This window comes from Nerophis lumbriciformis, linkage group LG21 (assembly GCF_033978685.3).
Source record: "Nerophis lumbriciformis linkage group LG21, RoL_Nlum_v2.1, whole genome shotgun sequence".
NCBI lineage: Eukaryota > Metazoa > Chordata > Actinopteri > Syngnathiformes > Syngnathidae > Nerophis > Nerophis lumbriciformis.
Genome location: NC_084568.2, coordinates 4382330 through 4398873, shown reverse-complemented (window position 1 = coordinate 4398873; position 16544 = coordinate 4382330). Strand labels below are relative to the sequence as shown.

Sequence of the window (16544 nt, the reverse complement as noted above, 5' to 3'; positions counted from 1 at the left end):
AATAAAAAAAACAAACTGCAAAAATCAAAATTGCGCTCTAGCGCCCCCTAGGGAAAAAAAACTCTAGACTGCCTGTAACTCCCACTAGGAAGGTCGGAAAGACATGAAATCCTCTATGTAGGTCTGACTCAGACCTAACTTTCATAATGGTACATTCTCGGGCTAAAATCAACAGGAAGTTGGCAATTCCCCCTTCAAGACACAAAAAGTACTAAAAACAGTCACTTTTGCCTCTTTGAGCTGTAATTTGACCCCCTTAACATGCTTCAAAACTCACCGAACTTAACACACACATCAGGACTGGCTAAAACTGTGATCTAATGAAAAAAACCTAACCCCAAATCTAAAAATTGTGCTCTACAGCAATTTTTTAATAAAACGCACAAAAAACTGCTCCTCGGATGAAAAAAATTACAAAACTGCCTGTAACTCACACTGGGAAGATCGGAGAGACATGAAACAAAAACCTCTATGTAGGTCTCACTTAGACCTACATTTCATATATTGACAACCCCCAGCAAAACTCAAAATTACGCGCTAGCGCCCCCTAGGGGAAAAAAAACTAGACTGCCTGTAACTCCCACTAGGAAGGTCGGAAAGACATGAAACAAAATCCTCTATGTAGGTCTGACTCAGACCTAACTTTCATAATGGTGCATTCTCGGGCTGAAATCAACAGGAAGTTGGCAATTCCCCCTTCAAGACAAAAAAGTACTAAAAACAGTCACTTTTGCCTCTTTGAGCTGTAATTTGACCCCCTTAACATGCTTCAAAACTCACCGAACTTAACACACACATCAGGACTGGCTAAAACTGTGATCTAATGAAAAAACCTAACCCCAAATCTAAAAATTGTGCTCTACAGCAATTTTTTAATAAAACGCACAAAAAACTGCTCCTCGGATGAAAAAAATTACAAAACTGCCTGTAACTCACACTGGGAAGATCGGAGAGACATGAAACAAAAACCTCTATGTAGGTCTCACTTAGACCTACATTTCATAAATTGACAACCCCCAGCAAAAATCAACAGGAAGTTTGCTATTCCCCCTTCAAAACAAAATTGTTGGAAAAACCGGTCACCTTTCTTCAAAATATATCTCCTCTGAGCGCGTTTGTCGTTTCGCCTTCAAACTAACACAGGTGAGAGATAAAACCCTTGTGATTAAAAGTATAGATGGGATTTTTAATACCTGCTCCGGTTTTGATTTTATGACCCTTCAAAGACCGGCTGCGCTGATGCTGCTGCGGTGCTGTTTTTTTAAGATGGCTGCTCAAAAGCAGGAATAACCAACATGCCCACACAATGCAGACAAGGTAGGTACACTAGACAAAACTCTTGGGACACTTCAGACTAAAAGTAGACAAAAGTATTGGGACACTTACGACTAGCACCTGCCAAATACGCGGGCCCGACCAATGCTGCTTGCAGCTTTAATTATTATTCTTTCTTATTCCGCAGCTTTGCGCGGTACTTTGACCCTCTTAACATGATTCAAAACTCACCAAATTTGACGCACACAAAAATAAACTCGAACAAAACTCTTTGGTGAAAAAACCAAAACCCAAAAATCTAAATTGCGCTCTAGCGCCCCCTACAAAGTAAACTTTTTCTAACTCCCAGTACGAATGTCGTAGAGACATGAAACAAAAACCTCTATGTAGGTCTCACTTAGACTTACATTTTATTAATTTATTTCCTCGGCCAAAAATCTACAGGAAGTTTGCTATTCCCCCTTCAACACTAAATTTTAGTAAAATCAGTCACTTTTGCCTCTTTGAGCTGTAATTTGACCCCCTTAACATGCTTCAAAACTCACCAAATGTGACGCACACAAAAATAAACTCGAACAAAACTCTTTGGTGAAAAAACCAAAACCCAAAAATCAAAATTGCGCTCTAGCGCCCCCTACAAAGTAAACTTTTTCTAACTCCCAGTACGAATGTCGTAGAGACATGAAACAAAAACCTCTATGTAGGTCTCACTTAGACTTACATTTTATTAATTTATTTCCTCGGCCAAAGATCTACAGGAAGTTTGCTATTCCCCCTTCAACACTAAATTTTAGTAAAATCAGTCACTTTTGCCTCTTTGAGCTGTAATTTGTCCCCCTTAACATGCTTCAAAACTCACCAAACTGAACACACACATCACGACTGGCTAAGATTGCGATCTAATGAAAAAACCTAACCCCAAATCTCAAAATTGCGCTCTACAGCAATTTTTGAATAAAACGGAGAAAATACTGCTCCTCGGAAGAAAATAATGACAAAACTGCCTGTAACTCCCACTGGGAAGGTCGGAGAGACATGAAACAAAAACCTCTATGTAGGTCTCACTTAGACCTACATTTCATAAATTGACAACCCCCAGCAAAAATCAACAGGAAGTTTGCTATTCCCCCTTCTAAACAACATCTTTGTAAAAACCGGTCACCTTTCTTCAAACATTATCTCCTCTGAGCGTGTTTGTCGTTTCGGCTTCAAACTAACACAGGAGAGTGACTGAACCCTTCTGATTAAAAGTTATCGAAAGAGTTTTTATAAGTGCTCCGGTTTTGATTTTATGACCCTTCAAAGATCCGCTGCGCTGATGCTGCTGCACTGCTGTTTTTTTAAGATGGCTGCTTAAAAGCAAGAAGCACCAGCATGCCCACACTATGCAGACAAGGTAGGTACACTAGACAAAAGTATTGGGACAATTCGGACTAAAAGTAGACAAAAGTTTTAGGACACTTATGACTACCACTGGACAAAAGTATTGGGACACTTAGGACTAGCACCTGCCAAATACGCGGGCCCGACGAATGCTGCTTGCAGCTTTAATTCTTTATTATTATTATACCGACCGCCTCTTTGAGCTGTAATTTGACCCACTTAACATGCTTCAAAACTCACCATATTTGACCCACACATCAGGACCTGCGAAAATTGCCTTTTATTAAAAAAACGAACCCCAAAACTCAAAATTACGCTCTAGCGCCCCCTAGGAAAAAAAACAACTAGACTGCCTGTAACTCCCACTAGGAAGGTCGGAGAGACATGAAACAAAAACCTCTATGTAGGTCTGACTCAGACCTATATTTCATAATAGTACATCCTCGGGCTAAAATCAACAGGAAGTTGGCAATTCCCCCTTCAAGACAAAAAAAGTACTAAAAACTGTCACTTTTGCCTCTTTGAGCTGTAATTTGACCCCCTTAACATGCTTCAAAACTCACCAAACTGAAAACACACATCAGAACTGGCTAACTGGGCCCGAGCTCATCTAAGATAGATAGATAAATAGATATATAGTACTTTTGTTGATTCCTTCAGGAGAGTTCCCTCAGTATGGACTGATGCAAAGTGGGAAAGTGTTCTGTGGTTTGACGAGACCACATTTCAAATTGTTTTTGGAAACTGTAGATCAGGGGTGCTCACACTTTTTCTGCAGGCGAGCTACTTTTCAATTGATCAAGTCGTGGGGATCTACCTCATTCATATATATCATTTATATTTACTTATTTATGAAATATATGTTTTTGTTAATAAATTAAAGGTGTTTAATGATAATGCAAGAATGTTTAATACATATAGTTAATAAATTAAAGGTGTTTAATGATAATACAAGCATGTTTAATACATATAGTTAATATTGTTAACAAGTTAAAGGTGTTTAATGATAATACAAGCATGTTTAACACATAGTTAATATTGTTAATAAGTTAAAGGTGTTTAAAGATAATGCAAGCATGTTTAACACATATAGTTAATATTGTTAACAAGTTAAGGTGTTTAATGATAATACAAGCATGTTTAACACATAGTTAATATTGTTAATAAGTTAAAGGTGTTTAAAGATAATGCAAGCATGTTTAACACATATAGTTAATATTGTTAACAAGTTAAGGTGTTTAAAGATAATACAAGCATGTTTAACACATATAGATTCCTTTCTTTCATGAAGACAAGAATATAAGTTGGTGTATTACCTGATTCTGATGACTTGCATTGATAGGAATCAGACAGTGGTGCGGATAATGTCCGCATTTTCGAATGGAGGAGAAAAAAAGTCCTCCTTTCTGTCCAATACCACATGAAAGTGGTTGGTTTTTGGCATCTTATTTGTCCAGCTTCCGTACTCCTTTGTATACACTTTACAAGAAATACATTGTCGGCAAACTCCGTAGCTTGCTAGCTTGTGCACGCCAGCTTTCTGAGACTCTTGTTTTGTTAGCGCAACTGTGCAGTCGGTCTTTGGAGTTTTGACGACAGGTACGGCGCCACAGTCTGTTGAAATAAAGTGTTTCTCCCCTTCCAGTCGGTCATTTTAATGAGCTGGCAGCAGCCAGCGTCATCTCAGAAGACCCTCGGGTGCCGTGAATGTCAATCAAGTGACGAAAGTGACGTCATAGTGAAGATTTATGATCGCTCATTTTTAGGACTATTTTTTTTAATGCCTGGCTGGTGATCGACTGACACACCCTCCGAGATCGACCGGTAGCTCGCGATCGACGTAATGAGCACCCCTGCTGTAGATGTTGTGTCCTCCAGACCAAAGAGGTAAAGAACCATCCGGATTGTTCTAGGCGCAAAGTTCAAAAGCCAGCATGTGTGATGGTATGGGGGTGTATTAGTGCCCAAGGCATGGGTAACTTACACATCTGTGAAGGCGCCATTAATGCTGAAAGGTACATACAGGTTTTAAGGCAACATATGTTGCCATCAAAGCAACGCCCCTGCTTATTTCAGCAAGACAATGCCAAGCCACGTGTTACAACTGAGTGGCTTCATAGTAAAAGAGTGCAGGTACTAGACTAGACTTCCAATGTGCCAACTTCACTGGTTTTGAGTTTTGTATATAATTTTAAAAAAACAACATATTGTTGCCTTTAGTGTCAAACACAGAAGATGTGTTTAAACTCACACTCCCAAGCAGTTAATTATCAACACCACTGGAATGTATTATTTTAATGCAACAAACGTCCTAAACTGACCTCTTAATAGGATCATTTTGGATTACACTTCTGAACCCCCCGGCCCAAAACATGCAGAGAATGACAGACAGACAGCACACGGAGGTTAGAGACTTAACGTGGCTAACTCACGTGACATCTCCGGCGTAGTGGAGGATTCGGAAGTGCTTCTGGAAGTCCATGGTTTTGTCGGTGGGGCTGAGCTGGAGAAGTCAAAATGCAAAAGTGGAGTAAAATCATACACAGATGTCGCTTTCAACAAACCTGCAAACGGAAGAAACTCTGCTCTCTTCTGGCAGAAACTCAGTTTTTGTAAGTTATTGCTAACTTTTTTGTTTTTTGCTTTTTGCTTTTGTTTGTTTTGCAATTTCCCCTAATTACTGATAATACAAACTGTATCTATCATATGCAGGATTCTTTGCAATATTTGCCTGCTGCCATCCATCCATCCATCCATCTTCTTCCGCTTATCCGAGGTCGGGTCGCGGGGGCAGCAGCCTAAGCAGGGAAGCCCAGACTTCCCTCTCCCCAGCCACTTCGTCCAGCTCCTCCCGGGGGATCCCGAGGCGTTCCCAGGCCAGCCGGGAGAGATAGTCTTCCCAGCGTGTCCTGGGTCTTCCCCGTGGCCTCCTACCGGTCGGACGTGCCCGAAACACCTTCCTAGGGAGGCGTTCGGGTGGCATTCTGACCAGATGCCCGAACCACCTCATCTGGCTCCTCTCGATGTGGAGGAGCAGCGGCTTTACTTTGAGCTCCTCCCGGATGACAGAGCTTCTCACCCTATCTCTAAGGGAGAGCCCCGCCACCCGGCGGAGGAAACTCATTTCGGCCGCTTGTACCCGTGATCTTGTCCTTTCGGTCATGACCCAAAGCTCATGACCATAGGTGAGGATGGGAACGTAGATCGACCGGTAAATCGAGAGCTTTGCCTTCCGGCTCAGCTCCTTCTTCACCACAACGGATCGATACAGCGTCCGCATTACTGAAGACGCCGCCTGTCGATCTCACAATCCACTCTTCCCCCACTCGTGAACAAGACTCCGAGGTACTTGAACTCCTCCACTTGGGGCAAGATCTCCTCCCCAACCCGGAGATGGCACTCCACCCTTTTCCGGGAGAGAACCATGGACTCGGACTTGGAGGTGCTGATTCCCATCCCAGTCGCTTCACACTCGGCTGCGAACCGATCCAGCGAGAGCTGAAGATCTTGGCCAGATGAAGCCATCAGGACCACATCATCTGCAAATAGCAGAGACCTAATCCTGCAGCCACCAAACCAGATCCCCTCAACGCCTTGACTGCGCCTAGAAATTCTGTCCATAAAAGTTATGAACAGAAGAACCTGCTGCATTTTTAGCATTTACATCCAACAGTCATGTTTTTTGTATTAGTTTAGTGCACTGGTGTCCAATCTATGGCCCGCCGGCGTCCTTAATTTGGCCTGCAGGACGTCATGAGTGTCAAAGTCGTTTTCCCTGAGGGCCACATCGCAGTTATGTTTGGCCCCAGGAGGGCCGCTTCTAACAGTGAAGACTATTATAACAGTTTTTTAATGTGATTTTTTTTTAAACTACAATGTAAAAAGTAAGGTCTATTCAGGTGTACTGGAGAGGAGGCTACGCCGGATAGTCCAACCTCGGATTCAGGAGGAACAGTGTGGTTTTCGTCCTGGTCGTGGAACTGTGGACCAGCTCTATACTCTCGGCAGGGTCCTTGAGGGTGCATGGGAGTTTGCCCAACCAGCCTACATGTGTTTTGTGGACTTGGAGAAGGCATTCGACCGTGTCCCTCGGGAAGTCCTGTGGGGAGTGCTCAGAGAGTATGGGGTATCGGACTGTCTGATTGTGGCAGTCCGCTCCCTGTATGATCAGTGCCAGAGCTTGGTCCGCATTGCCGGCAGTAAGTCGGACACGTTTCCAGTGAGGGTTGGACTCCGCCAAGGCTGCCCTTTGTCACCGATTCTGTTCATAACTTTTATGGACAGAATTTCTAGGCGCAGTCAAGGCGTTGAGGGGATCTGGTTTGGTGGCTGCAGGATTAGGTCTCTGCTTTTTGCAGATGATGTGGTCCTGATGGCTTCATCTGGCCAGGATCTTCAGCTCTCACTGGATCGGTTCGCAGCCGAGTGTGAAGCGACTGGGATGAGAATCAGCACCTCCAAGTCCGAGTCCATGGTTCTCGCCCGGAAAAGGGTGGAGTGCCATCTCCGGGTTGGGGAGGAGATTTTGCCCCAAGTGGAGGAGTTCAAGTACCTCGGAGTCTTGTTCACGAGTGGGGGAAGAGTGGATGGTGAGATCGACAGGCGGATCGGTGCGGCGTCTTCAGTAATGCGGACGCTGTATCGATCCGTTGTGGTGAAGAAGGAGCTGAGCCGGAAGGCAAAGCTCTCGATTTACCGGTCGATCTACGTTCCCATCCTCACCTATGGTCATGAGCTTTGGGTCATGACCGAAAGGACAAGATCACGGGTACAAGCGGCCGAAATGAGTTTCCTCCGCCGAGTGGCGGGGCTCTCCCTTACAGATAGGGTGAGAAGCTCTGTCATTCGGGGGGAGCTCAAAGTAAAGCCGCTGCTCCTCCACATCGAGAGGAGCCAAATGAGGTGGTTCGGGCATCTGGTCAGGATGCCACCCGAACGCCTCCCTAGGAAGGTGTTTCGGGCACGTCCGACCGGTAGGAGGCCACGGGGAAGACCCAGGACACGCTGGGAAGACTATGTCTCCCGGCTGGCCTGGGAACGCCTCGGGATCCCCCGGGAGGAGCTGGACGAAGTGGCTGGGGAGAGGAAAGTCTGGGCTTCCCTGCTTAGGCTGCTGCCCCCGCGACCCGACCTCGGATAAGCGGAAGAAGATGGATGGATGGAATGTAAAAAAAATATGGTAAGTTGCCATAATTTCACCTCAAAATGTAGTGTATATTACTGTAAATGGAAAAACAGTACTGCTGTTTTTATGGTAAAAAAAAAAAAAAAAAAAAAAAAAAGGCAGCTCAGTTGCCAGAATTTTACTGTAAAATTTAATTATTTTTTTTTACTATAAATAAAAAAAAACTGTAATTTTACAGTAATATTTTGGCACCTGAGCTGCCAGTTTTCTGTTTGTTTTTACCACAAATCCAAAACTGTAGATTTTTCGGTGTATTACTGTAAATGCCAAAACGACACCGTGCGACTTATACTCTGGTGCGACTTATACTCCGAAAAATACGGTACTTCAATATGCACCATTAAAGTTGACAAGTCCAACTGATGACCCCAACGTGGTCAACATCCTCATAAACCAGTCTCAGAGTTTAATACTCAAAAGATATGGTTAAACTGTCAAGAGATAGGCTCCAGCACCCCCCCGCGACCACGAAAGGGACAAGCGGTAGGAAATGGATGTATGGATCAATCAATCAATCAATGTTTATTTATATAGCCCTAAATCACAAGTGTCTCAAAGGGCTGCACAAGCCACAACGACATCCTCGGTACAAAGCCCACATAAGGGCAAGGAAAAACTCACCCCAGTGGGACGTCGATGTGAATGACTATGAGAAACCTTGGAGAGGACCGCATATGTGGGTAACCCCCCCCCCTCTAGGGGAGACCGAATGCAATGGATGTCGAGTGGGTCTGACATAATATTGTGAGAGTCCAGTCCATAGTGGATCCAACATAATAGTCCGAGGTCACATTATTATGGGAGACGCGTTGCATCCTGTCAGTAAGATAAGAGTTAAACCACGACAAAGCTAAGTCTGACATACCAATACGTGTTTTGATACGCTCTAATAAAATATTATGATCGACGGTATCGAAAGCAGCGCTAAGATCAAGAAGCAGCAACATAGATGACGCAACAGAATCCATCGTTAGCAGTAGATCATTAGTCATTTTTGCGAGGGCTGTCTCCGTAGAGTGATTTGCCCTGAAACCGGATTGAAAAGGTTCACAGAGATTGTTAGACACTAAGTGTTCATTTAGCTGCTGTGCGACAATTTTTTCGAGGATTTTCGAAATAAAGGGAAGGTGGGACACCGGTCGGTAGTTTACCATGAGGTCAGGATCAAGGTTAGGTCTTTTGAGCAGAGGATGAATAACCGCTTTCTTGAATGCTAGGGGAACAGTGCCAGAAGAAAGTGATAAGTTTATAATATTTAGCACTGATGGTCCTAATAATACAAAAAGCTCCTTGATAAGTTTCCCAGGAAGTGGGTCAAGTAAACATGTTGTTTGTTTTATCCCACTTACACGCCGTAATAGTTCCTCTAATGTTATTTCATCAAAAAGAGAGAGACTATTTTGTATTGCAGTATCCGTCGTAGATACAGTTGTATCTGTGTTAATAGAACCCAGTTGTAGCTGGGATGCGTTGTCTTTAATCTCCTTTCTAATGAGTTCAATTTTCTTATTAAAGAAATTCATAAAGTCATCTGCCGAGTGGGTGGAGCTATTGGGAGGAGTCCCTTGTTGGGTTAGCGATGCTACTATGGATGGATGACAAGAGTACTCACGAATAATGAAAAATGACAGCTAATATGTGGTATTAGCAATGGTATTGGCCTATGCATGATGGGTATCGGTATCATAAAGACTCAAATTGGGCTCTCTCACCTTGCGGGACATGTAGTGGGGGTGTTTGGCCAGTTTGATGTCCATGCTGTCCAGGAACATTGTGTCTGTGACTTTCCCGACACTAAGACAAGCTTCATCCAGAATGGAAATGATTCCTTTGTGCGGCTGCTCCACCAGGTCCACAATAATCTGGTTGTTGAAGTATTCGATCTGTGCACGGACGACACAATGATATTTTTGAAGCATCATCCTGGACTAAACACGCTGGCTTGTTATGGCTTTGTGTCGCACATGTTGCCACTGGATGCCCTCTCGGTTGTATTCGCTCTGTTCCTGTTGGAGGATCAGCTCGATGAAAAGTTGCTGCAGCTTCTCGTTGCAGTAGTTGATGCAGAATTGCTCGAAGCTGACATGGATGAAAAGAATTACAATCACATATTGTGGGTTTAATAATCAAAGAGAGAGTGACACGACTCCAACCTGTTGTTGTCAAAGATCTCAAATCCGTAGATGTCCAGCACGCCGATGACTGTGTTTTTCCCATGAAGCACTGGGTTGTAGTCTTTGACCTCAATGACGCTGTTGATGCGGCCTACAATCCACCCAAAAAGTCTCTCATACAGCGCCTGTGTTGACAGGACGGACATTGGTGCACTTGGTAAACAAATACGTTACAGTATTAGCCCGAATATATGACTGAAGTTACTTATGTCAAACTGGTTTTCATTGAGGGCCACGTAGCAGTTATGGCTGCCGTCAGAGGGCCGCTTGTAACAGTGAATAATGTGTGAATTTGCCTCTGGATTTCATTATTAAATTATATAAATTGTTGTGGAGGAGTTCAAGTACCTCGGAGTCTTGTTCACGAGTGGGGGAAGAGTGGATCGTGAGATCGACAGGCGGATCGGTGCGGCGTCTTCAGTAATGCGGACGCTGTATCGATCCGTTGTGGTGAAGAAGGAGCTGAGCCGGAAGGCAAAGCTCTCGATTTACCGGTCGATCTACGTTCCCATCCTCACCTATGGTCATGAGCTTTGGGTCATGACCGAAAGGACAAGATCACGGGTACAAGCGGCCGAAATGAGTTTCCTCCGCCGAGTTTGGGGCTCTCCCTTAGAGATAGGGTGAGAAGCTCTGTCATTCGGGGGGAGCTCAAAGTAAAGCCGCTGCTCCTCCACATCGAGAGGAGCCAGATGAGGTGGTTCGGGCATCTGGTCAGGATGCCACCCGAACGCCTCCCTAGGAAGGTGTTTCGGGCACGTCCGACCGGTAGGAGGCCACGGGGAAGACCCAGGACACGCTGGGTAGACTATCTCTCCCGGCTGGCCTGGGAACGCCTCGGGATCCCCCGGGAGGAGCTGGACGAAGTGGCTGGTGAGAGGGAAGTCTGGGCTTCCCTGCTTAAGCTGCTGCCCCCGCGACCCGACCTCGGATAAGCGGAAGAAGATGGATGGATGGATGGATGGATAAATTGTTGTATTATTATTATTAGCCTTTATTTAACCAGGTAAAATCCCATTGAGATCAAAGATCTCTTTTCCAAGGGAGACCTGGCCAAGAAGAGGGCAGCAGCAAGGTTACATTAAAAACAGTAAACAAATACATAAAACATCACGTTTACAACATTAAAACTTGCTCACATGACACATGTGCATACAGACAAGGAAAATCCTCGAAAAAATTGTCGCACAGCAGCGACTTGTTCTCCAGCACATCAAGGACCATATCCCTCCAGACTTCGACCCCCACCAGTTCGCATACCGGGCGAACAGGTCCACAGAGGACGCCATCGCTGTTGCTCTCCACTCTGCTCTGAACCACCTGGAGCAGCAGCAGAGCTACATCCGGATGCTCTCTGTGGACTATAGCTCTGCCTTCAATACAATAATCCCGGACAGACTCTGCAATAAACTGGACACTCTTGGCCTCCCCCCTCTCACAAACGCCTGGATAAGGGACTTCCTAACGGACCGACCCCAGAATGTGAGACTTGGCCCGCACCTCTCATCCTCCCGCACGCTGAGCATCGGCTCCCCACAGGGCTGTGTGCTGAGCCCCCTCCTCTACTGCCGTTACACCCATGACTGCAGTCCGGCCCACAGTGACAACCTTACCGTCAAGTTTGCCGACGATACCACAGTGGTCGGGCTCATCTCCAGGGGTGACGAGGCTGCCTACAGAGAGGAGGTCCTGAAGCTGACGGCCTGGTCTTCGGAGAACAACCTCGCTCTCAACACCAGCAAGACCAGAGAGATCATCGTCGACTTCAGGAGGAGCAGCACCGACCCTGCCCCCCCTCTACATCAACGGCGAGCGTGTAGAGAGGGTCCACACCTTCAGGTACCTTGGAGTCCACATCTCTAATGACTTCTCCTGGACAGTCAACACCACATCAATCATCAAGAAGGCTCAGCAGCGGCTACACTTCCTTAGAGTCCTCGGGAAGTACAACCTGAAGCCTGACCTGCTGCTGACCTTCTACCGCTCGTCCATCGAGAGCCTGCTGACCTACTGTATTACGGTATGGTACGGCAGCTGCACTGCAGCAGACAGGGAGAGGCTGCAAAGAGTGGTCAAGACGGCTCAGAAGATCATCGGCCGCCCTCTCCCCTCTCTGACGGACATCTACACCTCCCGCTGCCTCAACAGAGCCAGTGCCATCATCAAGGACAGCACCCACCCTGGCTCTGACCTGTTCCACCTGCTGCCCTCTGGGAAGCGCTACAGGTGCATTAAAACCAAAACAAACAGGCTAAAGAACAGCTTCTTCCCCAGGGCCATAACCATCCTGAACGGACTGCCCCATTGTCCCTCATAACTGCCTTCTCTTCGGTGCAATAACCCATTCCACCAACCACCCTGTTTTTTTTTCATGTATATATTCATTTCACACCATATTCATTGCACTTCTACATTTTTTATATTTTTATATATTTGCACATTGTTTTTCTAGCATGCACACATCGCACTGTATGGAATGGCCTCAATCTCGTTACCTTGCGTAATGACAATAAAGCTGATTCTGATTCTGATTCTGATTCTAAATGAACACTTAGTGTCTAACAATCTCTGTGAACCTTTTCAATCCGGTTTCAGGGCAAATCACTCTACGGAGACAGCCCTCGCAAAAATGACTAATGATCTACTGCTAACGATGGATTCTGATGCGTCATCTATGTTGCTGCTTCTTGATCTTAGCGCTGCTTTCCATACCGTCGATCATAATATTTTATTAGAGCGTATCAAAACACGTATTGGTATGTCAGACTTAGCTTTGTCGTGGTTTAACTCTTATCTTACTGACAGGATGCAGTGCGTCTCCCATAATAATGTGACCTCGGACTATGTTAAGGTAACGTGCGGAGTTCCTCAGGGTTCGGTTCTTGGCCCTGCACTCCTTAGTAATTACATGCTGCCGCTAGGCGACATCATACGCAAATACGGTGTTAGCTTTCATTGCTATGCTGATGACACCCAACTCTACATGCCACTAAAGCTGACCAACACGCCGGATTGTAGTCAGCTGGAGGCGTGTCTTAATGAAATTAAACAATGGATGTCCGCTAACTTCTTGCAACTCAACGCCAAGAAAACGGAAATGCTGATTATCGGTCCTGCTAAACACCGACATTTATTTAATAATACCACCTTAACATTTGACAACCAAACAATTACACAAGGCGACTCAGTAAAGAATCTGGGTATTATCTTCCACCCAACTCTCTCGTTTGAATCACACATTAAGAGTGTTACTAAAACGGCCTTCTTTCATCTCCGTAATATCGCTAAAATTCGTTCTATTTTATCCACTAGCGACGCTGAGATCATTATTCATGCGTTCGTTACGTCCGGTGGCCATGGATGAAGTGCTGGCTGTCCAGAGTCGGGACCCGGGGTGGACCGCTCGCCTGTGCATCGGCTGGGAACATCTCTGCGCTGCTGACCCGTCTCCGCTCGGGATGGTGTCCTGCTGGCCCCACAATGGACTGGACTCTTACTATTATGTTGGATCCACTATGGACTGGACTCTCACTATTATGTTAGATCCACTATGGACTGGACTCTCACACTATTATGTTGGATCCACTATGGACTGGACTCTCACTATTATGTTAGATCCACTATGGACTGGACTCTCACTATTATGTTAGCTCCACTATGGACTGGACTCTCACACTATTATGTTAGATCCACTATGGACTGGACTCTCACACTATTATGTTAGATCCACTATGGACTGGACTCTCACACTATTATGTTAGATCCACTATGGACTGGACTCTCACTATTATGTTAGATCCACTATGGACTGGACTCTCACTATTATGTTAGATCCACTATGGACTGGACTCTCACACTATTATGTTGGATCCACTATGGACTGGACTCTCACTATTATCTTAGATCCACTATGGACTGGACTCTCACTATTATGTTAGCTCCACTATGGACTGGACTCTCACACTATTATGTTAGATCCACTATGGACTGGACTCTCACACTATTATGTTAGATCCACTATGGACTGGACTCTCACACTATTATGTTAGATCCACTATGGACTGGACTCTCACACTATTATGTTAGATCCACTATGGACTGGACTCTCACTATTATGTTAGATCCACTATGGACTGGACTCTCACTATTATGTTAGATCCACTATGGACTGGACTCTCACACTATTATGTTGGATCCACTATGGACTGGACTCTCACTATTATGTTAGATCCACTATGGACTGGACTCTCACTATTATGTTAGATCCACTATGGACTGGACTCTCACACTATTATGTTAGATCCACTATGGACTGGACTCTCACACTATTATGTTGGATCCACTATGGACTGGACTCTCACTATTATGTTAGCTCCACTATGGACTGGACTCTCACACTATTATGTTAGATCCACTATGGACTGGACTCTCACACTATTATGTTAGATCCACTATGGACTGGACTCTCACTATTATGTTAGATCCACTATGGACTGGACTCTCACTATTATGTTAGATCCACTATGGACTGGACTCTCACACTATTATGTTAGATCCACTATGGACTGGACTCTCACACTATTATGTTAGATCCACTATGGACTGGACTCTCACACTATTATGTTAGATCCACTATGGACTGGACTCTCACACTATTATGTTAGATCCACTATGGACTGGACTCTCACTATTATGTTAGATCCACTATGGACTGGACTCTCACTATTATGTTAGATCCACTATGGACTGGACTCTCACACTATTATGTTGGATCCACTATGGACTGGACTCTCACAATATTATGTCAGACCCACTCGACATCCATTGCTTTCGGTCTCCCCTAGAGGGGGGGGTTACCCACATATGCGGTCCTCTCCAAGGTTTCTCATAGTCATTCACATCGACGTCCCACTGGGGTGAGTTTTTCCTTGCCCTTATGTGGGCTCTGTACCGAGGATGTCGTTGTGGCTTGTGCAGCCCTTTGAGACACTTGTGATTTAGGGCTATATAAATAAACATTGATTGATTGATTGATTATTAGCCTTTATTTAACCAGGTAAAATCCCATTGAGATCAAAGATCTCTTTTCCAAGGGAGACCTGGCCAAGAGTGCAGCAGCGAGGTTACATTAAAAACATTAAACAAATACATAAAACATCACATTTACAACATTAAAACTTGCTCACATGACACATCAATCAATCAATCAATCAATCAATGTTTATTTATATAGCCCTAAATCACAAGTGTCCCAAAGGGCTGCACAAGCCACAACGACATCCTCGGTACAGAGCCCACATAAGGGCAAGGAAAAACTCACCCCAGTGGGACGTCGATGTGAATGACTATGAGAAACCTTGGAGAGGACCGCATATGTGGGTAACCCCCCCCCCCCCCTCTAGGGGAGACCGAAAGCAATGGATGTCGAGTGGGTCTGACATAATATTGTGAGAGTCCAGTCCATAGTGGATCCAGCATAACAGTAGGAGTCCAGTCCATAGTGGGGCCAGCAGGACACCATCCCGAGCGGAGACGGGTCAGCAGCGCAGAGATGTTCCCGACCGATGCACAGGCGAGCGGCAGATCAACTGGTCTAACAGGGGGGCTATTTAAAGGCTAGAGTATACAAATGAGTTTTAAGATGGGACTTAAATGCTTCTACTGAGGTAGCATCTCTAATTGTTACCGGGAGGGCATTCCATAGTACTGGAGCCCCAATAGAAAACGCTCTATAGCCCGCAGACTTTTTTTGGGCTCTGGGAATCACTAATAAGCCGGAGTTCTTTGAACGCAGATTTCTTGCCGGGACATATGGTACAATGCAATCGACGAGATAGGACGGAGCTAGACCGTGTAGTATTTTATATGTAAGTAGTAAAACCTTAAAGTCGCATCTTAAGTGCACAGGAAGCCAGTGCAGGTGAGCCAGTATAGGTATATATGTATGTATATATGTATATAAAGGTATATACAGTATAGGCGTAATATGATCAAACTTTCTTGTTCTTGTCAAAAGTCTAGCAGCCGCATTTTGTACCAATTGTAGTCTTTTAATGCTAGACATAGGGAGACCCGAAAATAATACGTTACAGTAGTCGAGACGAGACGTAACGAACGCATGAATAATGATCTCAGCGTCGCTAGTGGATAAAATAGAACACATTTTAGCGATATTACGGAGATGAAAGAAGGCCGTTTTAGTAACACTCTTAATGTGTGACTCAAAGGAGAGAGTTGGGTCGAAGATAATAGCCAGATTCTTTACTGATTCGCCTTGTGTAATTGTTTGGTTGTCAAATGTTAAGGTGGTATTATTAAATAAATGTCGGTGTTTAGCAGGACCGATAATCAGCATTGTGCATACAGACAAGGTAGACTGCAGTCCTTTCACAGAAGCTTTAAACTCATTCAACGTACCGTATTTTCCGCACTATTAGCCGCACCTAAAAACCACAAATTTACTCAAAAGCTGACAGTGCGGCTTATAACCCGGTGCGCTTTATATATGGATTAATATTAAGATTCAT

General features: G+C 44.8%; 1 protein-coding gene across 2 annotated transcripts in view; it reads right to left on the bottom strand.

The window, feature by feature from the left end:
• myo1g (myosin IG) overlaps positions 1 to 16544 on the bottom strand; it is a 213946-nt gene that overhangs the window by 148116 nt on the left and 49286 nt on the right. For both annotated transcript variants that reach the window (XM_061983202.1, XM_061983203.1), the window contains 4 exons: positions 9997 to 10142; positions 9808 to 9922; positions 9556 to 9726; positions 5091 to 5161 (listed from right to left, as the gene is read on the bottom strand). In XM_061983202.1, the coding sequence (XP_061839186.1) occupies positions 5091 to 5161; positions 9556 to 9726; positions 9808 to 9922; positions 9997 to 10142 (503 nt within the window). The remainder of the gene's footprint in view (positions 1 to 5090; positions 5162 to 9555; positions 9727 to 9807; positions 9923 to 9996; positions 10143 to 16544) is intronic.